The sequence below is a fragment of the Lepidochelys kempii genome, chromosome 7 (assembly GCF_965140285.1).
Source record: "Lepidochelys kempii isolate rLepKem1 chromosome 7, rLepKem1.hap1, whole genome shotgun sequence".
NCBI lineage: Eukaryota > Metazoa > Chordata > Testudines > Cheloniidae > Lepidochelys > Lepidochelys kempii.
Genome location: NC_136386.1, coordinates 124,099,241 through 124,123,266, shown reverse-complemented (window position 1 = coordinate 124,123,266; position 24,026 = coordinate 124,099,241). Strand labels below are relative to the sequence as shown.

The window sequence follows — 24,026 nt, the reverse complement described above, 5'->3', positions numbered from 1 at the left end:
GCGCGTCCTTCTGTCCACTTTTGCACTGGCAAGAGCGTATGGCGTCCCTGACATGCAGCGCACGGAGCCTTTCCCCAGTTATGCTAAGTACATGCCCACTCTCTCCCCGTCTGCTTGCTGTAGACCTTCTGAAACACCAACAGGAGGTATTGGTGTGTCACTGCCCAGCACCAAACTTCATTTAACCTATGGATGGGGGTTTGAGATTGGAGTTTTCCTTCTCCTAGGTAGGCTGCTGTCCTGGGCTAAAGGGCCCCACCTGCCTATCTGCATAGCAATATTAGTGTCGGTACTGTATTTTGAAGATGTACGTGCTTATTAGTTTCAGAGTAGCAGCCGTGTTAGTCTGTATTCACAAAAAGAAAAGGAGTCATTGTGGCACCTTAGAGACTAACCAATTTATTTTGAAGTGAGCTGTAGCTCACGAAAGCTCATGCTCAAATAAATTGGTTAGTCTCTAAGGTGCCACAAGTCCTCCTTTTCTTTTTGTGCTTATTAGTATGAAAGTTACTTCCATTGCACACCTGCTTTTTAAGTACACTTATTTCTCATGCTTGCTCTCAGCCAAGACAGCAGGTTAAAATTCCTTTCTGACTTTTTGGAGAGATCCCACCTTCATCTGAAGTATGGTTCCTCTCTGAATACATTTATACATTTATCTTTGAAAATTCGTGGCGAACAGGGGAAGTCCCGGATGACTGGAAAAAGGCTAATGTAGTGCCAATCTTTAAAAAAGGGAAGAAGAAGGATCCTGGGAATTACAGGCCAGTAAGCCTCACTTCAGTCCCCGGAAAAATCATGGAGCAGGTCCTCAAAGAATCAATCCTGAAGCACTTACATGAGAGGAAAGTGATCAGGAACAGTCAGCATGGATTCACCAAGGGAAGGTCATGCCTGACTAATCTAATCGCCTTCTATGATGAGATTACTGGTTCTGTGGATGAAGGGAAAGCAGTGGATGTATTGTTTCTTGACTTTAGCAAAGCTTTTGACACGGTGTCCCACAGTATTCTTGTCAGCAAGTTAAGGAAATATGGGCTGGATGAATGCACTACAAGGTGGGTAGAAAGTTGGCTAGATTGTCGGGCTCAACGGGTAGTGATCAATGGCTCCATGTCTAGTTGGCAGCCGGTGTCAAGTGGAGTGCCCCAGGGGTCGGTCCTGGGGCCGGTTTTGTTCAATACCTTCATACATGATCTGGAGGATGGTGTGGATTGCACTCTCAGCAAATTTGCAGATGATACTAAACTGGGAGGAGTGGTAGATACACTGGAGGGCAGGGATAGGATACAGAGGGACCTAGACAAATTGGAGGATTGGGCCAAAAGAAATCTGATGAGGTTCAATAAGGATAAGTGCAGGGTCCTGCACTTAGGACGGAAGAACCCAATGCACAGCTACAGACTAGGGACCGAATGGCTAGGCAGCAGTTCTGTGGAAAAGGACCTAGGGGTGACAGTGGACGAGAAGCTGGATATGAGTCAGCAGTGTGCCCTTGTTGCCAAGAAGGCCAATGGCATTTTGGGATGTATAAGTAGGGGCATAGCGAGCAGATCGAGGGACGTGATCGTCCCCCTCTATTCGACATTGGTGAGGCCTCATCTGGAGTACTGTGTCCAGTTTTGGTCCCCACACTACAAGAAGGATGTGGATAAATTGGAGAGAGTCCAGCGAAGGGCAAGAGAAATGATTAGGGGTCTGGAACACATGAGTTATGAGGAGAGGCTGAGGGAACTGGGATTGTTTAGTCTGCAGAAGAGAAGAATGAGGGGGGATTTGATAGCTGCTTTCAACTACCTGAGAGGGGGTTCCAGAGAGGATGGTTCTAGACTATTCTCATTGGTGGAAGAGGACAGGACAAGGAGTAATGGTCTCAAGTTGCAGTGGGGGAGGTTTAGGTTGGATATTAGGAAAAACTTTTTCACTAGGAGGGTGGTGAAGCACTGGAATGCGTTGCCTAGGGAGGTGGTGGAATCTCCTTCCTTAGAGGTTTTTAAGGTCAGGCTTGACAAAGCCCTGGCTGGGATGATTTAATTGGGGATGGGTCCTGCTTTGAGCAGGGGGTTGGACTAGATGACCTCCTGAGGTCCCTTCCAACCCTGATATTCTATGATTCTATGAAAAGCATCTATGTAAAAATGGCACCACCTTGCTCACCAGATGCGCTGGTGTTAGCGATAGAAATACATTTATCCTCTTTTTACTCCTGTTAGCCTGCAGAGGCAATGAGCTGCATTCTGTTCCTTTGTGTATCATCAACAGAATTGGTTACTGAATTCCAGCCAGCTACACCTGTGCAGACCCACTGAAGGCAATGGGATTAATTGATTCCAAGGCCAGAAGGGACCACTGTGATCATCTAGTTCGACCTCCTGCATAGCACAGGCCATAAAACTTCCCCACAATAATTCCTAGAGCAGATCTGTTAGAAAAACATCCAGTCTTGATTTTAAAAATTGTCATGGTGGATTCTCCATCGCTGGCCCTTGGTAAATTGTTCCGATGATTAATTACTGTCACTTAAAAATATACGCCTTATTTCCAGTCTGAATTTGTCTAGCATCAACTTTCAGCCATTGGATCGTATTAGACCTTTCTCTGCTAGACTGTAGAGCCCATTAGTAAATATTTGTTCCCCATGTTGATTCTTATAGATTGTAAGCATGTCACCCTTAATCTTCTATGATTCTCTTTGTTAAGCTAAATAGATAGACTCAAAGAGATCAGTCTCTGTAAAGTATGTTTTCTAATCCTTTAATCATTCTCTTGGCTCTTCTCTGATCCCTCTCCAGTTTATCAACATCCTTCTTGCACTCTGGGCATCAGAACTGGACACAGGATCCAAGCAGTGGTTGCACCAGTGCCAAATAGAGGTAAAATCACCTCTCTGCTCCTACTCGAGATTCTCCTGTTTATGCATCCCAGGATCGCATTAGCTCTTTTGGCCACAGCATCACACTGGGAGCTCCTGTTCAGCTGATTCTCCACCAGGACCCCAAAATCTTTTTTCAGGGTCACTGCTTCCCAGGATAGACTCCCCCATCCTGTAAGTGTGGCCTACATTCTCTGTTCCTAGATGTAGACATGCAGCCATATTAAAACATGTTGTTTGCTTGCACCCCAGTTTCCCAAACACTCCAGATAGCTCTGAATCAGTGGCCTGTTCTCTTCATTATTTACCACTCGCCCAATTTTTGTGCTGTCTGCAAACTTGATCAGTGATGTTTTAAAGTTCCCCCTGCAGTCATAGATAAAAATGTTAAATAGAGTTGGGCCAAGAACCGATTCCCATGAGATCCCACTGGAAACACACCTGCTCAATGATGATTCCCTGTTTAGTTACTTTTTGAGACCTGTCAGCCAGTTTTTAATCCATTTAATATGTGACATGTCAGTTCTGGTTTTGTAATCAAAATGTCATGTGGTACCAAGTCAAATGCCTTTATTACCCTTATCAGCCAAACGTGTAATTTCTTTTAAAAAAAAAAAAAAAAAAAAAGATACCAGGTTAGTTTGACAGGATCTGTTTTCCATAAGCCCATGTTAATTTGCATTAATTACCTTAACTTTCTTTAATTCTTTATAAATTGAGTTCTGTGTCAGCCACTCCATTATCTTGCCCAGGATTGATGTAAGACTGGCAGGCCAATAATTAACTGGGTTGTTACATTTACCCTTTTTAAAAATAGGCACAACCTTAGCTTTCTTCCAGTCGTCTGGAATTTCCCCAGTGCTACAAGACTTATTGAGAATTAACATTAATAATCCAATGAGCACCTCAGCCAGCTCTTATAAAACTCTTGAATGCAAGTTAATTGGACCTGCTGATTTAAAAATGTCTAACTTAAGTAGCTTTTGTTTAACACCTTCCAGAGATATTAGTGGAATGGAAAGAGTGTTATCACCATATGATAAGACTATATCATCTGTTTTTTCCCCAAATATGGAATAGAAATATATATTGAAAATTTCTGCCTTTTCTGCATTATTATTGATGATTCTACCGTTTCCATCTAGTAATGGACCAGTACCACTATCAGGACTCTTTTTGCTTCTAATATATTAAAAAAACCTCATTATTGTCCTTAATTCTGCTGGCCATTGATTTCTGCTTGTGTGTCTTGGCTTCCCTTATCAATTTTCTACAATTCCTAACGTCTGTTTTATATTAATTGGTATCAACTTCTGATTTCCTCCATTTCTTATATATTATTTTTTATTTTTTTACCGCTACCTTCGCTTCCCGTCTTAACCCAGGTTGTTTTTTACCCAGCACAGACTTCTTCCTCAATTGTGGGAGAATGGCTTTTTCTTCATCTAGTAAGGTGTTCTTAAATGATTCCCAGTTATTCACATTTTTCGGATTATATTCTTCCTCCCAGCTGATTCGGCTCATAATTGTTTTCAGCTTTGTGAAATTAACCCGATTTAAAGAACCGTGTGTGTGTGTGTGTATATATATATATATATATTGCTTGTCTGGACTTTATTCTGCTTGCACATTGTAAGTGTGACCAAGTCATGATCATTCGTACCTAAGCTCCCATTAATTTTCAGTTATGTGATCAGTTCTGGGATCATACAGGGCTTAATATAAAGACAACGGAGGTCATGATGGTGTCACAGAGGGCCTAATTTGTAGATAGTGGAGTTGCACAGGTGTCACTGTGGGCTTAATTTGGCCTGCAGAATCTTTATTATGCGTCATGACTTGCGCAGTGGAAAGAATCCAGCCTCACAGACTGGGGTGGGGGGAAACATGAAGGGCTGTGGGTTAGAAAAAACATTGTTTTACTTGTGGCACCTTAGAGACTAACCAATTTATTTGAGCATAATAAATTGATTAGTCTCTAAGGTGCCACAAGTACTCCTTTTCTTTTTGCGAATACAGACTAACACGGCTGTTACTCTGAAACCTGTCATTGTTTTACTTGCAAACTGGGCACATTTGCAGTGGAATTATTGAGAGGTGACCGATCTGGAGCCTCACAATGGGACCTCGACAAAGTCACTTTTCATGACAGCTCTGTGCTTCATAATGCAGGGGCTAGTTTTGTATTTGCACAACTGCAAAATAAGTTTAAAAACAAACCATGCTTGGTATGGACCTAGCAGTCAGTGCTTGGTGCTAGGAAGCTTTCACTAGACTTGAAATCATTTGTGTGGGTGAGGCCAGCCTTCCTAGCAGTGACAGGTTGAAAGACATTGGACTTTAAAGCGAGTATCAACTGAGTCCATGATTTTCAGTGTATTTGTTGCCATTGAATATTAACTCTATAAAACAAGTCCTGGATTTTGGACTAATGTAGAGTTCATACCCTGCAGTGTCTTTCCCAGCTCTCGGAGTAGCAGCTGTGTTAGTCTGTATTCGCAAAAGAAAAGGAGGACTTGTGGCACCTTAGAGACTAACCAATTTGTTTGAGCATATTTTTTTCCACTGAATGCATCCGATGAAGTGAGCTGTAGCTCATGAAAGCTCATGCTCAAATAAATTGGTTAGTCTCTAAGGTGCCACAAGTCCTCCTTTTCTTTTTCCCAGCTCTGAAAACCAGTTTGACGCTGCAGTAGTGAACAAGAATGTGGTTATTGAGCATTGCATGCTAAAAAAAGTGCAATGGGTTATTTCTAGGACTGTGTACTGGGATGTGTAGCTGTGTGTGTGAGTGTGCGATTGCTCGCAAACCCAAAAATATTCAGGTTTGTTAGATAAGGAAACAAATTCAAAGCAATGCTAATGCAACGTTGACGTTGCGATGTACATACCAAAGTCTGGAAATGGAAAGATATGGATCGGCCAGTAACCACAGGTTGGATACATGGAGTTTAGAGTTGTTATAGTTAAAACCATATACAGTAATATTATTTTTGCCATTACAAGAGACATACTCTATATAATAAAGAAAGTGTTTGTGAGGGGGCTGAATTACGGCTGTTGTGGAAATCATAGTTTTAGCTGGCCAGGTTTTGTGATCAAAGCCCCACCGTAACGTTGTTAAGGTTTTTGCTTGCAATTTCTGTGGGTATTTTAGTGACAAGTTACTAATAGTGTGTTCATTTGTACGTCACAGGTTTGGTTTGCAGAACTCTGCTGTGGATTCTCAAATGAAATTAGTGATAGATGTGCTAAGCCTGCGTTTCAGAGTAACAGCCGTGTTAGTCTGTATTCGCAAAAGGAAAAGGAGGACTTGTGGCACCTTAGAGACTAACCAATTTATTTGACCATAAGCTTTCGTGAGCTACAGCTCACTTCATCGGATGCATTTTTCCACAGTATGCATCCGATGAAGTGAGCTGTAGCTCACGAAAGCTTATGGTCAAATAAATTGGTTAGTCTCTAAGGTGCCACAAGTACTCCTTTTCATTAAGCCTGCGTTGTGCTTGGATGCACATTCAGCGCCAGATCATCCTGAGCCCAGTGTTGGCAGTGGGTAAACTTTGTAGTGCAGGCAAGGCTTTAATGCATGAACACTTAACTGCCATGGCATTTATGTCTCCACTTTCATGATGCCATGTCTCTTTAGTCCCAGATGAAGTGTCCTGAAGCTTTTGCTGACTTGACTTGAACTGGGACCGCATAGAACATTGTTGCAACCAAGGTCCTGCAGTGGCACCAAATCTTGTATAAAGGGGGTCAAATAAGGTGTCTAAGATGAGGTTATGGTTTGCTGGTTAGGATTATACGATCTGTTTGCATATATCTTTAAATACAAAAATGATACAAGTATTGGCTCTGTACTATCTGTTTTTCAAACTTATGCTCTGCTTCTGGGTGACACCCCAGACAAGTTGGTGTCAACTTTGCCTAGCCTGCTTGATGGCCCATTAAGGACCATCAGCTACACAACTGACCCATTGAGAGAAGGCAGACACGCCTTGCGACTCAGCAAGGTGTGCAGGGACCTGCCTATGGACAAAACTCTGAGGTTTTCCCAGACCATGTGAGTGACAGCTTGTCCTTGGGACAAAGAAAGAAAGAAAGACCACATGGCAAGAGACTATAAAAACCTGCTGCAGCTCCTCCATCTTGTCTTCAATCCTGCTTCTGACCTCTGGAGGGACTTTGCTGCACTGAAGCTTTGAACCAAGGACTGAAAGACCCACCCCAGCTGGGGATGTTCTCCAGAGACTTGATTTGAACCTGCCGTTTATTCCATCACTGCTACAAACCTGAACCAAGAAGTTGGCCGTCACTGTATGTCATTGATTCCATTTAACCACTTCTAGCTCTCATCTTTATCTTTTTCCTTTTATGAATAAAGCTTTAGATTTTAGATTCTAAAGGATTGGCAACAGCATGATTTGTGGGTAAGATCTGATTTGTATATTGACCTGGGTCTGGGGCTTGGTCCTTTGGGATCAAGAGAACCTTTTCTCTTTTACTGGGGTATTGGTTTTCATAACTATATGTCCCCATAACGAGTGGCACTGGTGGGGGATACTGGGAAACTGGAGCGTCTAAGGGAATTGCTTGTGTGACTTGTGGTTAGCCAGTGTAGTAAAACCAAAGTCTTCTCTGTTTGGCTGGTTTGGTTTGCCTTGGTGTGTGTAGAAACCCCAGCCATTGGCACTCTCAGTTGGGTCCCGCCAGAACCAGCCTCGTTACAGCTGTGCAGTGAAGTGGCTGGTGTACTAAACATTCCCATGCAGCTCTCTCTCAGCTCTGTGGGGTAGATCTCCTGGGCACTCAGCTGCAGCTGCATGTTAATAGAATTGTCCCTGTGAACTCAGGAGTATGAAAACGTGTGGATGCCTTTACATCAGTAATCTGTTTGAAGGAATAGCTCTGTTAACTACAGCCAGTTAGTCCCATTGTTTAAAAAGTCTGCTAATTCAGCATCTCTATCGTGTATAAAAGTTTTCAACAACAAGATTATAGGAATGTTCTGTTTTTTCTGCAGGTACTTAGAAAGCCCCCAGTAGCTAAGTGCAGCTTTTAATTTCTAAAATATCTATTTCTTGCAGCTAGATGCATCATATAATTGCATAAAATGAAAACAAAAACCCATTAGCGCTGGCTGATCCTCCTAGGTCGTGAGACCAGGTGCTTTGGAATGAAAGGAGAGTTGAACTTCTCTCTTCTGGTTCCTCCACATACTCATTTGTAGTCCCTAGAATAACAAATCACAAACAAAGGCATTATTTAATTGTTGCCTCTAGCAATCTCTGCGTGTGCTTTCCCTGTAACTTAGTTTAAGAGGTGCCAAATCCCAATTCTTATCTTGACAAAGACTTGGAGTTTTACATGATCTCGTCTTTCTGATGCTGGCCTGGCAGCAAGCACTTGTTTCACATGGGGTTTAGAATCTCCCGTCTTTCTAGACGTGTGAGAATAGTGCTAAAACATACTGCACCTCTCACCTCTCTTTTGGTCTGCAGCATGTACATGAGTGTATTGATTCTCTACCCGCCCCTCCGCCCTTAATTTGGTGCAAGAACACAGACCCAGGAGCACTGCAAGTTAGTTTATTAACGTTGACATTGAGATTCATTAGCTGTAATCCCGTTAGAAGCACACTGACAGATGTGTTTGTGCACTGGGGCTGTGTGCTGTTTTGGATTCAGAGACTTGTGATTCCTGTTGGAGAGCTTGTTTTGGGTAATCTCATGAAAGATCTGTGCTCCGGGCTCAGAGTGGCATCGGTTTTGATTTGTTTGCTAATAGAAACCTTTCTGTTTCCAAAAAGAAAAGGAGTACTTGTGGCACCTTTGAGACTAACCAATTTATTTGAGCATAAGCTTTCGTGAGCTCACGAAAGCTTATGCTCAAATAAATTGGTTAGTTTCAAAGGTGCCACAAGTCCTCCTTTTCTTTTTGCGAATACGGACTAACACGGCTGTTACTCTGAAACCTTTCTGTTTCCAATTATTTTTCCTGATTGGGGAGACATCTTATTTCCCATGACACAGTTAAAAAGAGATGGTGAGTCTCGAGGAGGGAAGCCATCAAGGTGATTTAACAATGTTTTCTTTCTAGTTTGTTTGACTTAAACTTCCCCCAGATCTTAATTGAATGGAGGCCTGCCTGGCTATAAAAGTGCTGGTCCAATAGCCGTAAGATTTGGTTCAGTAATTACTGTGATTCACAGTACTGTGAGGCACTCCAAGCCCTGTGTCTGCAGTAAATGAAATCTAAATCTCCATTCTGAAACAGACACCCATTAGTCATTGAAATCTGCTCTTTGAACATATCATGGAAGGAGTCTTGGAAAAGAGACGACTAAGATGGGATATGATTGAGGTCTATAAAATCATGACTGGTGTGGAGAAAGTAAATAAGGAAGTATAGCACAAGAACTAGGGACCACCAAATGAAATGAATAGGCAGCAGGTTTAAAACAAACACAAGGAAGTATTTTTTCACTCACCGCACAGTCACCCTGTGGAACTCCTTGCCAGAGGATGTTGTGAAGGCCAAGACTATAACAGGGATCAAAAAAGAACTAGGTACATTCATGGAGGATAGGTCCATCAGTGGCTGTTTGCCAGAAGCTGGGACTGGGCGACGGGATGGATCCCTTGATGATTCCCTGTTCTGTTCGTTCCCTATGGGGCACCTGGCACTGGCCACTGTTGGCAGACAGGCTCCTGGGCTAGATGGATCTTTGGTCTGACTCAGTCTGGCCATTCTTATGTTCTGAAGGAGCATTCTGCTTTGGAAGCTTAATTCCACAGCTGTCTCCATGACTGCAGACTTGGGAAGCTCAAGGGGCACCAGAAATGTACTGCAGTGCACTTACCTCTGTGTGCATAATTTATCATTGCTGACTTAGCTGCCGCAAGCACCTGCCCTTCTTTCCCTGTAGGCTGCTTCAGCTCTAATCTGCCTGTGCGAGCAATGGAATTCTGTAGTACCCCCTTGGGTGGAGTGGGGAGAGTGGCAGAGAGTTCAGGAGAATGCCTGGGGTTTGAGCGAGGAGAGATACTCCATTTCCTCCATGCGTGATGCGTAGAGACGGTGAGGAGGTGCTAAAACGTTCCAGTGGTTGATTGGGAAATTTTTATCATATGAAGCAATGTAAATAGGTAATTTGCAATCAATACCATACACTGTGTAACGCCAGAATTACTGTATTGATTGCAACATTAGACGCAGGGCTGTGAGTACCTCGGAAGGTTGAGGAATCGAACGCCCAGACCTTGTGGTGTGTTTCACAATCGCAGAGCACACATCACTAGAGCAGGGCAATGATTGTTTCTTTATACAACAGTCGAGCTGGCACAACACAACTATCAACAGTGAACAAAGGGCAAATCCACAGCGTGAGGAAGAACCAGAACAATGAAATAGGATATTGTTAATGTAGGGAACTGGGATTGTTCCTGGGGATACCCAGGAGTGTGAGGCATCTTGCTACACCCTGCCCTTAGCTTGAGGTCTGTGCCTGCCATGTGTCAGCTCCTTGACTCCTCTGGCCATGGTCATCACAAGCGCTTCCCTCTGAGCCTGCCAGGCTCTGCTGTCCCTTTGCAGGTTCACAGTAGGCACATACCAACCTCCGAATGTCCAGCCCCTGGCCTGCTGAACAACCGCCAGGTTTGCTGCTCCCCAAGGAACAGTACCCTGGCTGTACTAATTACACCTGAGATCGCAGCGCCACTTGCCACACAGCACTTGGGTGTGTTGTGAAAACAAGCAAAAGCTTATTTAATAAAGAGTAGGTATTCAAATGAAAAGTAGAAATATTGGAAACAAATGGTTACATGTAAAATAGAAACAGCATTCTAGAACCTAGACTGACTGACTTAGTTATTGTTAACCCTTATACAGCTATGCTCAGCCCAAATCCTTCCAGTTTATTACAGCCAAGCTTGGCTGTGATCTTCCATTCATGAGACGTGTCACACTGTCCTGTTGTGTCCTCAGTGGAAAGATGCTGGGGAGTACCTCTCCCCCGCCCCCCGTTGTCTTCATTGTTAACCAGGATCTCGCCTGCAGGTTGTTTTTCCGTGTGCCTCTTTCTTGTCCATTTCACAATCTCCTGATTAGCATCCAGCTTAGATTGTAGACAAGCCTCCATTGTGGAGTGGATGATACACAACCCACATGACCAGTGAGTGAGAGAAAAGCATTTATTCCCATCTGGTGACCTTTCTTAACTCTCAGACCATAAGAACATAATTTTCAGTATGGATACACAATTCCTTAAACAGCATCCATCCACATGTTTCACAGTGATTATGCAACCAGTGGGCTGTTGGCTCTTCGTGGAGACCTCACATGCCACCCTTTGATAAACTTAATATGCATACATCTGACCTAGGGGATCCCTGTCAAACTCTATGCACCCCATGTGCCCTCTAACATAGAATCATAGAAGATTAGGGTTGGAAGAGACCTTGTGAGGTCATCTAGTCCAACCCCCTGCTCAAAGCAGGACCAACCCCAGCTAAATCATCCCAGCCAAGGCTTTGTCAAGCCGGGCCTTCAAAAGCTTGAAGGATGGAGATTCCACCACCTCCCTAGGGAACCCATTCCTGTGCTTCACCACCCTCCTAGTGAAGCAGTTTTTCCTAATATCCAACCTAGACCTCCCCCACTGCAACTTGAGACCATTACTTCTTGTTCTGTCATTTGCCGCCACTGAGAACAGTCTAGATCCATCCTCTTTGGAAACCCCTTTCAGGTAGTTGAAAGCAGCTATCAAATCCCCCCTCATTCTTCTCTTCCACAGACTAAACAATCCCAGTTCCCTCAGCCTCTCCTCATAAGTCATGTGCCCCAGCCCCCTAATCATTTTCATTGCCCTCCGCTGGACTCTCTCCAGTTTGTCCATATCTTTTCTATAGTGGGGGGACCAAAACTGGATGCAGTAGTCCAGATGTAGCCTCTGGACTATGTGGCCTCTGGACCAGTGCCGAATAGAGGGGAATAATCACTTCCTTCGATCTGCTGGCAGTGTTCCTATTAATGCAGCCCCATATGCCCTTAGCCTTCTTGGCAACAAGGGCACACTGCTGAGTCATATCCAGCTTCTCGTCCACTGTAATCCCCAGGTCCTTTTCTGCAGAACTGCTGCCGAGCCATTCGGTCCCTAGTCTGTAGCGGTGCATGGGATTCTTCCTTCCTAAGTGCAGGACTCTGCACTTGTCCTTGTTGGACCTCATCAGATTTCTTTTGGCCCCATCCTCCAATTTGTCTAGGTCACTCTGGACCCTATCCGTACCCTCCAGTGTATCTACCTCTCCCCACAGCTTAGTGTCATCCACAAACTTGCTGAGGGTGCAATCCATTCAATCATCCAGATCATTAATGAAGATGTTGAACAAAAGCGGCCCCAGGACTGATCCCTGGGGCACTCTGCTTGAAACTGGCTACCAACTAGACATCGAGGCATTGATCACTACCCGTTGAACCCAACGATCTAGCCAGCTTTCTGTCCACCTTATAGTTCATTCATCCAGTTGATAGTACTCTGACTTGCTGGCAGGAATACTGTGTTGGCACCAAGCCGTTCCTGGGTTATAGAGACCCTGTTTATAATTTTGGAAAATAAATTATATTTTATTAAAAAAATTCCTTTTGCTCTGAGAGGGTCCTCTCAAAGGGAAGAAGGAGGATCCTGGGAACTACAGGCCAGTCAGCCTCACTTCAGTCCCTGGAAAAATCATGGAGCAGGTCCTCAAAGAATCAATCCTGAAGCACTTGCATGAGAGGAAAGTGATCAGGAACAGTCAGCATGGATTCACCAAGGGAAGGTCATGCCTGACTAATCTAATCGCCTTTTATGATGAGATTACTGGTTCTGTGGATGAAGGGAAAGCAGTGGATGTATTGTTTCTTGACTTTAGCAAAGCTTTTGACACGGTCTCCCACAGTATTCTTGTCAGCAAGTTAAGGAAGTATGGGCTGGATGAATGCACTACAAGGTGGGTAGAAAGCTGGCTAGATTGTCGGGCTCAACGGGTAGTGATCAATTGCTCCATATCTAGTTGGCAGCCGGTATCAAGTGGAGTGCCCCAAGGGTCGGTCCTGGGGCCAGTTTTGTTCAATATCTTCATAAATGATCTGGAGGATGGTGTGGATTGCACTCTCAGCAAATTTGCGGATGATACTAAACTGGGAGGAGTGGTAGATACGCTGGAGGGGAGGGATAGGATACAGAAGGACCTAGACAAATTGGAGGATTGGGCCAAAAGAAATCTGATGAGGTTCAATAAGGATAAGTGCAGGGTCCTGCACTTAGGACGGAAGAACCCAATGCACAGCTACAGACTAGGGACCGAATGGCTAGGCAGCAGTTCTGCGGAAAAGGACCTGGGGGTGACAGTGGACGAGAAGCTGGATATGAGTCAGCAGTGTGCCCTTGTTGCCAAGAAGGCCAATGGCATTTTGGGATGTATAAGTAGGGGCATAGCGAGCAGATCGAGGGACGTGATCGTTCCCCTCTATTCGACATTGGTGAGGCCTCATCTGGAGTACTGTGTCCAGTTTTGGGCCCCACACTTCAAGAAGGATGTGGATAAATTGGAGAGAGTCCAGCGAAGGGCAACAAAAATGATTAGGGGACTGGAACACATGAGTTATGAGGAGAGGCTGAGGGAGCTGGGATTGTTTAGCCTGCAGAAGAGAAGAATGAGGGGGGATTTGATAGCTGCTTTCAACTACCTGAAAGGGGGTTCCAAAGAGGATGGCTCTAGACTGTTCTCAATGGTAGCAGATGACAGAACGAGGAGTAATGGTCTCAAGTTGCAGTGGGGGAGGTTTAGATTGGATATTAGGAAAAACTTTTTCACTAAGAGGGTGGTGAAACACTGGAATGCGTTACCTAGGGAGGTGGTAGAATCTCCTTCCTTAGAGGTTTTTAAGGTCAGGCTTGACAAAGCCCTGGCTGGGATGATTTAACTGGGAATTGGTCCTGCTTTGAGCAGGGGGTTGGACTAGATGACCTTCTGGGGTCCCTTCCAACCCTGATATTCTATGATTCTATGATTCTATGTAATGTTGCTAGGTATTTGTGACCATCAATTGTCAGGCATCTTGCAACCTACCTAGCTTCTGGGAACAAGGAGAGAATTTCCATTCATGGCACTCTCTGTTTCCTAACAGCTCATTAGAAACTTAGGCCCCAATCCTGTAATTGGATCTCTTGGGGCAGAACCACGTGCTTCTGTGAAGCCCCAGTGATGCAGTGGAAAAATCATGAATACACAGCATTTGACATGGGGGGCAAATCCTTGCAGCCCTCGCACAAGTGGGCGAACATTTTGCATTGGATTTTGGTCGGGATCTCAGCGGACTAATGCACTGTAATGTTTGCCAACCACTTTTCCAGGAAAGAAATACAAAATAATAGATGCCGTAGAGCAGGTTGATCAGGCACTTCTTTGCTTTCTTTCTCCCAGCATAAGAACAAAGGGATATTGAAGCAAATTGGTAGGCAGCAAGTTTAAATACAATAAAAGGAATTACTTTTTCACACAGTCTGTGGAACTGATTGCCACAAGATGTCACTGAAATCAAGTGTTTAGCAAGATTATAGTAAGGACTTCTTTAATAAAAAAAAAAAAAAAAAAAGGGCGGGAAGAGACATAAGCCCTCCTGCTCCAGGCCACAAACCAACCACTGACTGACAGGTTAGGACGAAACTTTCCTTGTAAGCAGGTTATTCCATATCTATTCTGCAGGGTTTGTTGCACCTTCCTCTGAAGCAATCTGGTGCTGGAAACTGAACTAGGATCTGGCTAGCCGGACCGTTGGTCTCAGTCAGTATCTTGTGTGGCAATTAACCTCCACCCCCCACTTCCTGCATGCTAGTGGCTGTTAGTATCTTAGTCTAGGGTATAGAGATGTCAGGGCTATGGCAGACAGAACACATTTTGGGGGAAAAACATCCGTGCAGGGGCCATCTCTTTGTATAGTACCTAGCACAATGGGGTCCTGGCCGTGACTACAGCTCCTGGGTGCTGTGGTGATACACTGTCACCTCCTGCTTTCTCAGTAGTTTGGTCTCTGTTCTTACGCCCAGGCTGTACACCATGGCCCAAGCGGAGAAGAAAGGCGGACTGCTCTGGAAATCTTCAGCCTCCAAGAAACTATTGAAAGAGAAGGTTGTGCTAATGTACGATGAGATCTTCATGGTAAGGACTGGGTCCCTTTTCCTTTTGTCCCTTTGGTTTGCCGAGAGAGCTCCATGTGGTGGATTCTTCTCCATGAGACAGGGCATGCTTCTGTCCAGGCCAGGCTGTCCCATAACTGTCTCAAACTGCCTCAAAGGAGGCAGCTTCCTCTGCTGCCTCCTTCAGTGTCACTGTGTGGCGTTCCCCGGGGAATCTAGAATGTGGTGGCCATGAAGTTAGGAAAGGGAGTGGCAGGCCAGGGGAGCCAGTGCAGTAGGAGGCAGGGACTCCATAGTGAGGAGCTGTGAGGAATCTTCTCCTTTTTGGTTTGGGGGAGAGAATATTTCTGGGAGAAAAGAAGAAAAGCTGCTCAGGCGAGAATGGCTTCTGCAAATCCCGCTTTTGGGAATCGGTGTTGGCAATATATTGTACTTGGAGAACTCCATTGACAGGTGAGTAGCCTTGTCTTCGGGAGTCTGAACTGTTTACACTGATGTTCTGTCTGTGTGCTTAGCCTTTCTCCTAGCTGTACTGTTTGTTCTCATGGGGTCTCCTTTCTCTTTCAGACAGAGGACCCCAGTAAATGCAGCCCTCGGTTCTGGGAGGAGCTTTTCCTCATGAAGGTACCGTAAGAGTTGAAAACCATCCTCTTATCTTTTGATTCGCCTTTGCTTGTGTGGCCTGGGATGTGGCAGGGACTTGCTCTCCTGTGGGTCTCTGCTTCCTTTCAGCAGCTGGAGGAAATGCATTAATTGGTTTTTCCTTCGTTCCTGACCGACAGGTGAACCTGGAGTATCTAGAAAGCAAGCTGGAGTCTCTGGACGGAGAAGAGTTAATGAAGATAAAAGATAACGTTAACTGTTTGTTCCAGCGCTGCATCCAGGCCTTGGGAGAAGAGCACCCCATCCGAGTGGTCAATGCGTTACAGGTACCGGCTCTGATGGCTCGGGAGTCGGTGTGCGTGGGCCGGTTTTCCGCTTATGGATATTGTCAAGCACCTTGCGCTAGTTTCTTTAGCGGGGCTGAGAGGCAGTGGCTTCTCACTGGTAGCTTTCATTATTTATTCCGTTTGGAGGTTCGAGACAAGCACAGTCCTATTTATCTTGGGAAATGTAAATTGCTTTTAAAATGCAAATTCTGAGTTTCTGGAATTGTGAGGAAGACCACCCGCAGCGGGGTGGGGTGGGAAGGGAGGAAGGTGAGGGACCCTTCAGTGCAACAGGTAACCCGGCTGGGAGCTGAAGTATAGTCCAAGAGCAGGTTGTTTGTTCTCTCTTCCCCCCCACCTACTCCCTGCCCCTCATTGAGTTTCCTGACAGAGGAAATGAAATAAAGCTCTGGAGAAGGTGGAGTGAAGTCTGTACAAGAGACCACGCTTATTAGACAATGACTTGTCTGATGAGATTGTATCCATATCTTTGGGGACATTTGGAGCAATTTTGCTCTATGCTTTAGAAATACATTTTTTTAAAGGAACACCAAGAATTGCTAAACAGAGTGTCAGGTGCTGCCCTGGGCTCAGCGTCCCCTTCTGGGCCTTGGCAGTTACACTTCTCTGGTTGTAAATGTGTCTGTCTCCCTTGTTGGTGTGTGGGGCACCCATGCAAGCTGAGGAAACTGTCTGACTGTACAGGCGAAGCAGTGAGAATGGCTGTCTGCATGGTGCAGTCAAATGCGCACACTGGAAAAATATGTATTTTCTCTAATCTCCGAGTTCTCCCAATCTGAGGAGTTACATAGAACAATGGGAAGGGAAGAGTTCAGACAGTAGTGGAACCTAAATTGATGATGGCCCTTGAAGCATCTGTTCTTTGTCAGTCCCTGGAGCAGGGCTTGGAATGGATTTTGGGGGGCAAGTCCTAGGTGTGGCCTGACATCCTGTGCTCAGCTGCTTCCTTCCCTCTTCCCTTCACAGACGTTATGTGCCCTGATTCGTGGCGTCCATCAGAAGAACAAATCTACCTCTGGGTTTGACATCATCAACATGCTCATGGGCTTCGACAGAGCAGAGCTGTGCATGAAGGTAAGGGTCCTGGCTTCAGAGGAGCAGCTTGCTGCTCGCCAGCCCTATCCTACAGGGATGTCCTCTGTAGACAGTTGCCATTATGAAGAACCGCCTGTGCGTGTTTGAACACTGAAGTGAATTATTAAATGCAGCTGCCCCGTGTATTCTGCCTGCCAAAGGCCCAGCACAAGGGCGCTTGTAATTCATTTCAAATCTAATGTAATGATGGAGGGAGGTCGTTCCTTTCCATTCACGCCAATGTGTTGATTCCTGGATTGTCATGAATAGAATTTAAGGCCAGAAGGGATTGTTAGATTATCTAGTCTGACCTGCTGTATAACGAAGGCTGGAAAATTCCACCCAGTTACCCCAGTATTGAGTCCAAGCGCTGGGGGTAGCAATCTTTTTGGTGCTCCGATTTCCCTCGGTACAGCTGGGTGGGTGGGAACTTAGACAGCGTAAACTCAGCCAGCGTCTGACCTTTGATTTTTTTACTGGTGAGTGTAGTTGCTTGAACAGCGTTTAACTATCCACAGGCAAACTCTGTCCTGCTGCTAGGCTGCTCAGGTACACATGTCTGGTTTATGGCAGTCAGAGGTCAGAATGCCGCTGTTCATGCTGGCGTCTGATCTGTAAATCAGTTACAAGGTGGGGAGGCTCTTCAGGGGATTGGAACGTACATTACTTTTGAGTGCCACCTCCTGTCATGGGGATGACGGAAGGGGACAGTTGAATAAGGCGCTTTGTGTCTCAGTTATGGAGTAACCCTTCTATGAATAATAAGATTTGATGGTTAGCTGTGGAACAGCTTCAGTGAGGTGGTGGGATAACTGGGCAAATGTGCTGTAAGGACTGATGTGGTCCAGCAAGTTAAAGTCACATGTGGCCTAGATTTTGGCTGGTACCAGCTCGTCCCTGGCTCCTGACAAGGCTGGAGGGGGGGGTTTAGTGTTGTTCAGCGATTGGTAGCCAGACTGGTGTGCTATACGTAACCTGATGGATTCAGATCGCGAAGGCTTATTGTGACTGTGTCCTTCCTCAGAATCTGATGGAGAGCTTGGACTCGCTGCTTTGTGCAGAAGGCTCCGAAAGCCTGAAGAGTTTGTGTCTGAAGCTGCTTCTCTGCTTGGTAACGGTAAATAACACAAAACTGAAGTTTCGCTTAGAAACCTTGATGGGCAGGTATGCCGGCAAACTGACCAAAGGACGGGGAGGATCTGTGAGTGCAGAGGACAAAGTGTGGTATAGGGTCTGGTTGCTGGAAGTGCTGCTTCTAGAATGATCTTTCTTCCTGGGCTGACATTGCAGTGTCAGTTGATCAGTGTCTTTAATGGCCACATGTCATTTCCAGAATTGTTCCTTTAGAGAGCAGCTATGTTAAAGAGCCCCGGGTGGCAGCCCTGTGGGGTTTGGAAGGGCTGCAGGCTAGCGAAGGGCTGTCCTGAGGCACAGATGTGGTCTTCGATTGGCACTGGGATGATTCCAGGCCGGCTCAGCCATTTCCACCCTTGCAAGGGGAAGGGGCCTCGGGCTGGGAGCTGTTACTCTTTCTGTGGTAGTGTGATGAGTATGTAAGGAAGTTGGTCTGTCCCTGGGACAGTGAGTTACACACAGCAGCGTGGAAGTTTCCTGTGTTGCACAGAGTCTGAGACGCTCCTGGCAGATGCAGTGACTGGGGTGCACACAAGAAAGGAGTCGGGGTGCTGGGAGGAGGGTGAGTCTGCACGGCTATTCCCACTTTGCTCTGCTCTCGTCCTACCTGGACTCTTGCCTTGCTGAGAGCACATGAACTTAGAGCGTCTGTTCAGTAGGGGAACGTGCCTGTTTCCGTGCACACTGGAGGCAGGTACAGAACGTTAGGGATTATGGAGCTTCAGTCAGCATTTTAAAAAGCCTTCGATTGCTTTCAGGTGACAGACAACATCAGCCAGAACACAATCCTGGAATATGTGATGATTAACAGTATATTTGAAGCTATTTTACAGGTAAGTGTTTCTCATCTCTGGCTGGTTAGGTCTTTTCCCATAGTGCCAGACTTTCATCGGTGCATTTACTGTTCAGTGCTTTAAATACAACAGAGGTTCACTGGTGTTACATGTCAACCTCTTACTCCTAGCTCGGTGGTAGATTTTATAATGCTGCCGCCTCTTTATGCCGGTCTATTGGTTTCAGTCACTGGTGGGCTTTTAAGATTGTCACACTTGTGTCTTTTGTGCTCAGAAAGCAGGTGAATAGCTCTGTGGGTCTAATTTCATGGAGGATTTCTAGACTAGAGGAACTTATTATGACAGTCAGCCTGGGTATTTCCAGCAATTTTCTCCCCTTTGATATGGTATGCTTTTTAGGAGAAGTATTTGAGTGTGTCCTGGCAATACACTGAGATACTGTCACAACCAGTGCTGGGTGATGCTGTGGCTGCGACATTTTGCTCTCTCTAAGCCTGTGTACATAACTGGCTCTCTCTGGTTTCTTATATGCATTGCAATTCACTGTTCTAAATCTCATACATAGGGCCCTACCAAATTCACGGTCCATTTTGGTAAATATCATGGTCATAGCATTTAAAAAATCTTCAATTTCATGGTTTCAGATGTTTCAATCTTAAATTTCACAGTGTTGTAAGCGTGGGCGTCCTCACCCAAAAGAGGGTCAGGCGGGGGGTTGCAAGGCTATTGTAGGGGGGTTGCGGTATTGCCACCCTACTTCCGCGCTGCTGTCAGTGTTGGGTGGCTGGAGAGCGGCAGCTCTGAAGTCAGTGCCACCGCCACCAGAGTGGAGAAGTAAGGATGGCAATATCCTGCCCTGCCCCCCAATATCCTGCCCTGCCACCCTTACTTCTGCACTGAGGCTGGTGGTGCCGGCTCTGCTTTCTGGGCTGGGTGCCTGGCCGGGAGCCACCGCTCTCCAGCCGCCCAGCTCTGAAGGCAGCTCTGAAGTAAGGGTCGCAACATCGCGACTCCTCTACTATAGCCAGACTTTACAGGGGAGACCAGATTTCATCATTTGTGACGCTTTTTTCGTGGCTGTGAATTTGGTAGGGCCCTACTCATACGTCACTTAGCGCATAATATGCTGATATGTTACATATTGTTCTGCTTGGCCTTGCTTCTTCAGGAAACTAGCTATGTTTCATAGTCAACTACCGGGTAACATGATGCATTCCTGCTTCTTGTTTCAGATTCTGTCCAACCCACCTAGTCGCCGGGAGCATGGTTATGACACTGTTGTCCTTCTTGCTTTGCTAGTTAACTACAGAAAGTATGAGGTAGGTGTTGGGGGCAGAGAGCCATTTCGTTACGCTGATGTCTTTCTTCAGCCATTTTGTCCTTGGGATGCGAGCCCTTAGTGAGTGCTAAAATACACTTGTAAAGGCCAACCACTGCTCAGACAGCTTGATACCTCCTTTTATTTGCTGTTTCAAGAACAGCCCTTGGTGCTGTGAGACTAAAATCTGTTTCCTCTCAGAAGGTGGGCTCTCTATTGCGTGAGTCTGCGCTGGCTGTTGTAAGGTTCTGCACAAGAGCTGCAGTGTTGCCATCCATACAATTTCTAGAAAAAGGCATTGAAACATTTAGTAGGGTAAAAACGGACAATTACAGGAGCTGGGCACATCATCTGCATGTTCATTGGCAGAGAATATGTCAGTAATTTCCCCATCCCATTTTGACAGTATCTGTTTATATGTTTCTTTTACATGTACGTGCATATCCAAAGGTGCAGGTGTTCAAACACTTATTTATATACAAGTACAAAGGAAAGCTGTTCAGGGGATTTGCACTTTATCTATGGAAATACTTTACTTCGATTTGCAGGAAGGCCTCTTGAAAGAATCATTAATGTGTAGCATGCGTGTGTGTGTAAAATATATTTTCTCCAAAGAGAAGCAAGTTGTTATAGAGTTGTCTTGGGTTTCAGACCCCGGACATGTGATTTGGAGCTGACTGTCAAGTCAAAAGAAATTAGAACTCTCCGGAGCGATGCCAGTCATGTGACTAGAGGATGAGCTGAAATGTCACAGCCTACAACTCCTTAGGAGAATGAGAAATGTGGCTCTGCATCTCTCTGATTGCCGCCTTCTTCTCAAGAAACATAATTCTCCTTTCCTTTTCCAAGCTGGGATGCTGTATTTAGTAATCTGCTTGTGTTTCTACAAAGTTTTTTTCTACTGATCTTATTCTTGAGAGACAAAATGAAAGAAATGTTAAAATACATGTGAAATGTCAGTGCCTCTTTACATGAGGCATGATGATATAATTGTCTGTCTTAAGAGTTTTCCTTAACGTCGGGATTTTGAATTTAATTGTTTGGAAACATGAGTTCTGGACTCTTAAGTTTTGCACTAATCATGAAATACAGATATGTTTCTATCTGACCTCATTCCTGACTGAGGAAGAGAGAGTATATATTAAGGTTTCCTTGTGTGTGTTCATATTGCTGTAGTGTTTACAATATGCTCGGGCTAATCAGATGCAGACGAAGACGCAGAGGAAGAATGACATATCTAAATGAAATGCAGGGGGAATTCAGGCAATTTCTCAAGTTAGAATTTGGCTGGGACACTAAGGCTGATGAATCAGTGTTTACTAAAAGTGTCAAATTGTGATAGGCTTCTGTTTTGCCTTAAAGTTCTGTGTAATACAATACAGCACCAACACCAGCCTCACAAAAGTAAAGCTTGATCAACTTAAAGATGGCGACATGAATCAGCTTTCTTACACATGGTGCAGCTAGTAATGCCTATAATTAAGATTGCTGAGCGCTTTCTATTATAAGATCATGTTTTCAGTTGTTTATAACTTTGCTATTTATAAACTTTACCTGTTTCCAGGCTGGGTGTCTGCCTCAGGCTGAATTTCCTTTTTTTAAGGATTCAGCCATTTCCTACACAACGTTAGGGAAAAATACGTTGTTTTGCCCATTTAAAACAGTTCCTGTAATTGTTCTGTTGAGAAGCGGGCTCTGTGCTTTAGAGCAGGGATTGAAATTTGGCTGTGGGTGGCTGTGGTGCCTTTCACCATCTCCATGAAATTCTGCTCACATCTGACTAATTTATAAGCCTCTGAAAATCTCTATTTGCACATGCTCAGCAGAAGTTTGTTAGTGGCAGCTAAAGTCTCCAAAGAGTCTGTCTGCACTGAGCATGCTCCAACCCCTCATAGCTCCTGATCATCCCCGCAGACCACCTGAGCTTGATGCAGCCCAGGGATGCAGGGGCTGAGCAGGATTCGTCCTGCGATAACTCTCCGGGCTGCCGGGGGTCACTATTGTGCTAGTCACCAGAACTGAGAACAGGGAGAGCCATGCTGTCAGTGCCACCTGCTAGTGCCCAGGCAACAACAAGGAGGAGGAGAACGGAGCAGCCTAACTCACTTGCAAATGGGTGAGGAGCAGGGCAGGGGGCAGGGACAGGAGTTGGGGGCGGGATGGATAGGACCAGTGGGGGCAGACAGGGATATGGGGGAATCAAGGACAAAAGGTTCTATAACCATCAGAACACACATCTAGTCCATGGAATTGAATCATGGATTCCTGAGTCTGAACACTCCTCTGCTGTCTAGCAAGTGGCTAGGAATCCCACTGGCAAAATGTCTTTCCCCCTCCACCTAGAGCAGGGGTGGGCAAACCATGGCCCGTGGGCTGGATCCAGCCCGTCAGGGCTTTGGATTCGGCCCACGGGATTGCCCCCCATGGTGCCGCAGGTTCTGTACCACTCTCAGAAGCGGCCGGCACCACGTCCCTGGGGTCGGGGGGGCAGGGGGGAAAGAAGAGCTCTGTGCGTTGCCCTTGCCTCCAGGCACCGCCCCCCGCAGCTCCTACTGGCCGGGAGCGGGGAACCACGGCCAATGGGAGCTTCGGGGGAGGTACCTGGAGGTGCGACAAGAGCAGTGCGTAGAGGCCTGTGGCCCCCCCCGCCTCTCCCAGGGGCCGCGCAGGGACATGGTGTTGGCCACTTCCTGGCACGGTGTGGGTCCCTGGTGCGCACTGCTGCCACCCTGGAACCGCTTTAGCCTGGACCCTCCTGCACCCCAACTACCTGCCCTGAGCCCCCTGCTGCACCCCTGTGCACCACAACTCCTTGCCCTGAGTCCCCTATCCCCACACCCCTCCTGCACCCCAACCCCCTGCCCTGAGCTCCCTCCCTCAGTCTGCACCCCTCCTGCACCCCTGCCCTGAGCTCCCTCTTGCACCCCGCACCCCTCTTGCACCCCAGCCCCTTTCTTTGAGCCCCCTCATAAACCCCGCACCCCTCCTCTGCCTCAATCCCTTGCCGTGAGTCCGTTCCTGCATACCACACCCCCTCCCACACTCCACACCCCAACCCCCTGCCCCAGCCCTGCATACAATTTCTCCGCCCAGATGTGGCCCTTGGCCCAAAAAGTTTGCCCACCCCTGACCTAGAGGATAACAGCTTACTACTGCTACCAGTTATTCATGTAGCACAAGTGGTGGACATCTGTGCTGTGAGCCAACAAGTTCCAGCTCTGTGTTCTGTAGAACCCTGTATGCCCAGGTGTTGCAGTGCATCTCCTCAGCCATGTGGGCTGTTGTGAGCACATCAGACTTCTCCTCTGCTCTCTGCACTGGCTTCCCATGGACTAGAAAGTCAAAGCCGAGATCTCGATCCTTACCTCAGGGTGCCCCAGTCTAGCACGTCTGAAAGAGCCTAATGCTCTGATTGAAGACCGTAGCTGACAGCCCCGCTCCTTAGGCAGACTGGAACCTTTTACCATAAGAAGTTGGTGTTTTCATGGGGATCAGCCCAGGACCATGGAATGAACTCTCCCAGAAACTAAGGACCAGCCACCTCCCCCCACCTTCTCCTTCCAGTTCAGGGGGCATGTCTTCAGCTTGCCTCCTCTCATGTACACACAGAGCAGCATGGACATTAACGCCCCGCCCTACTGAAACAGAACACTCCACAACACACACAGTTCTTCTCCCAGGAGCAAATGAGAGAGAACTA

At 46.1% G+C, this 24,026-nt stretch overlaps 1 protein-coding gene across 6 annotated transcripts in view; it reads left to right on the top strand.

Moving 5' to 3' along the window:
* ARMH3 (armadillo like helical domain containing 3) overlaps positions 1 to 24,026 on the top strand; it is a 187,588-nt gene that overhangs the window by 7,034 nt on the left and 156,528 nt on the right. For 4 of the 6 annotated variants that reach the window (XR_013636111.1, XM_078853894.1, XM_078853893.1 and 1 more), the window contains exons 2-8: positions 14,967 to 15,078; positions 15,624 to 15,680; positions 15,839 to 15,985; positions 16,973 to 17,080; positions 18,105 to 18,197; positions 18,973 to 19,047; positions 20,241 to 20,327. Coding sequence is in view for 5 of the 6 variants with exons in the window: in XM_078853894.1 (XP_078710020.1) it covers positions 14,977 to 15,078; positions 15,624 to 15,680; positions 15,839 to 15,985; positions 16,973 to 17,080; positions 18,105 to 18,197; positions 18,973 to 19,047; positions 20,241 to 20,327 (669 nt within the window). In the remaining variant the exon portion in view is untranslated. Of the gene's footprint in view, positions 1 to 2,792; positions 2,874 to 14,966; positions 15,079 to 15,623; positions 15,681 to 15,838; positions 15,986 to 16,972; positions 17,081 to 18,104; positions 18,198 to 18,972; positions 19,048 to 20,240; positions 20,328 to 24,026 lie in introns of all 6 variants that reach the window. The other 2 variants (XM_078853891.1, XM_078853892.1) reach the window with 2 other exon arrangements.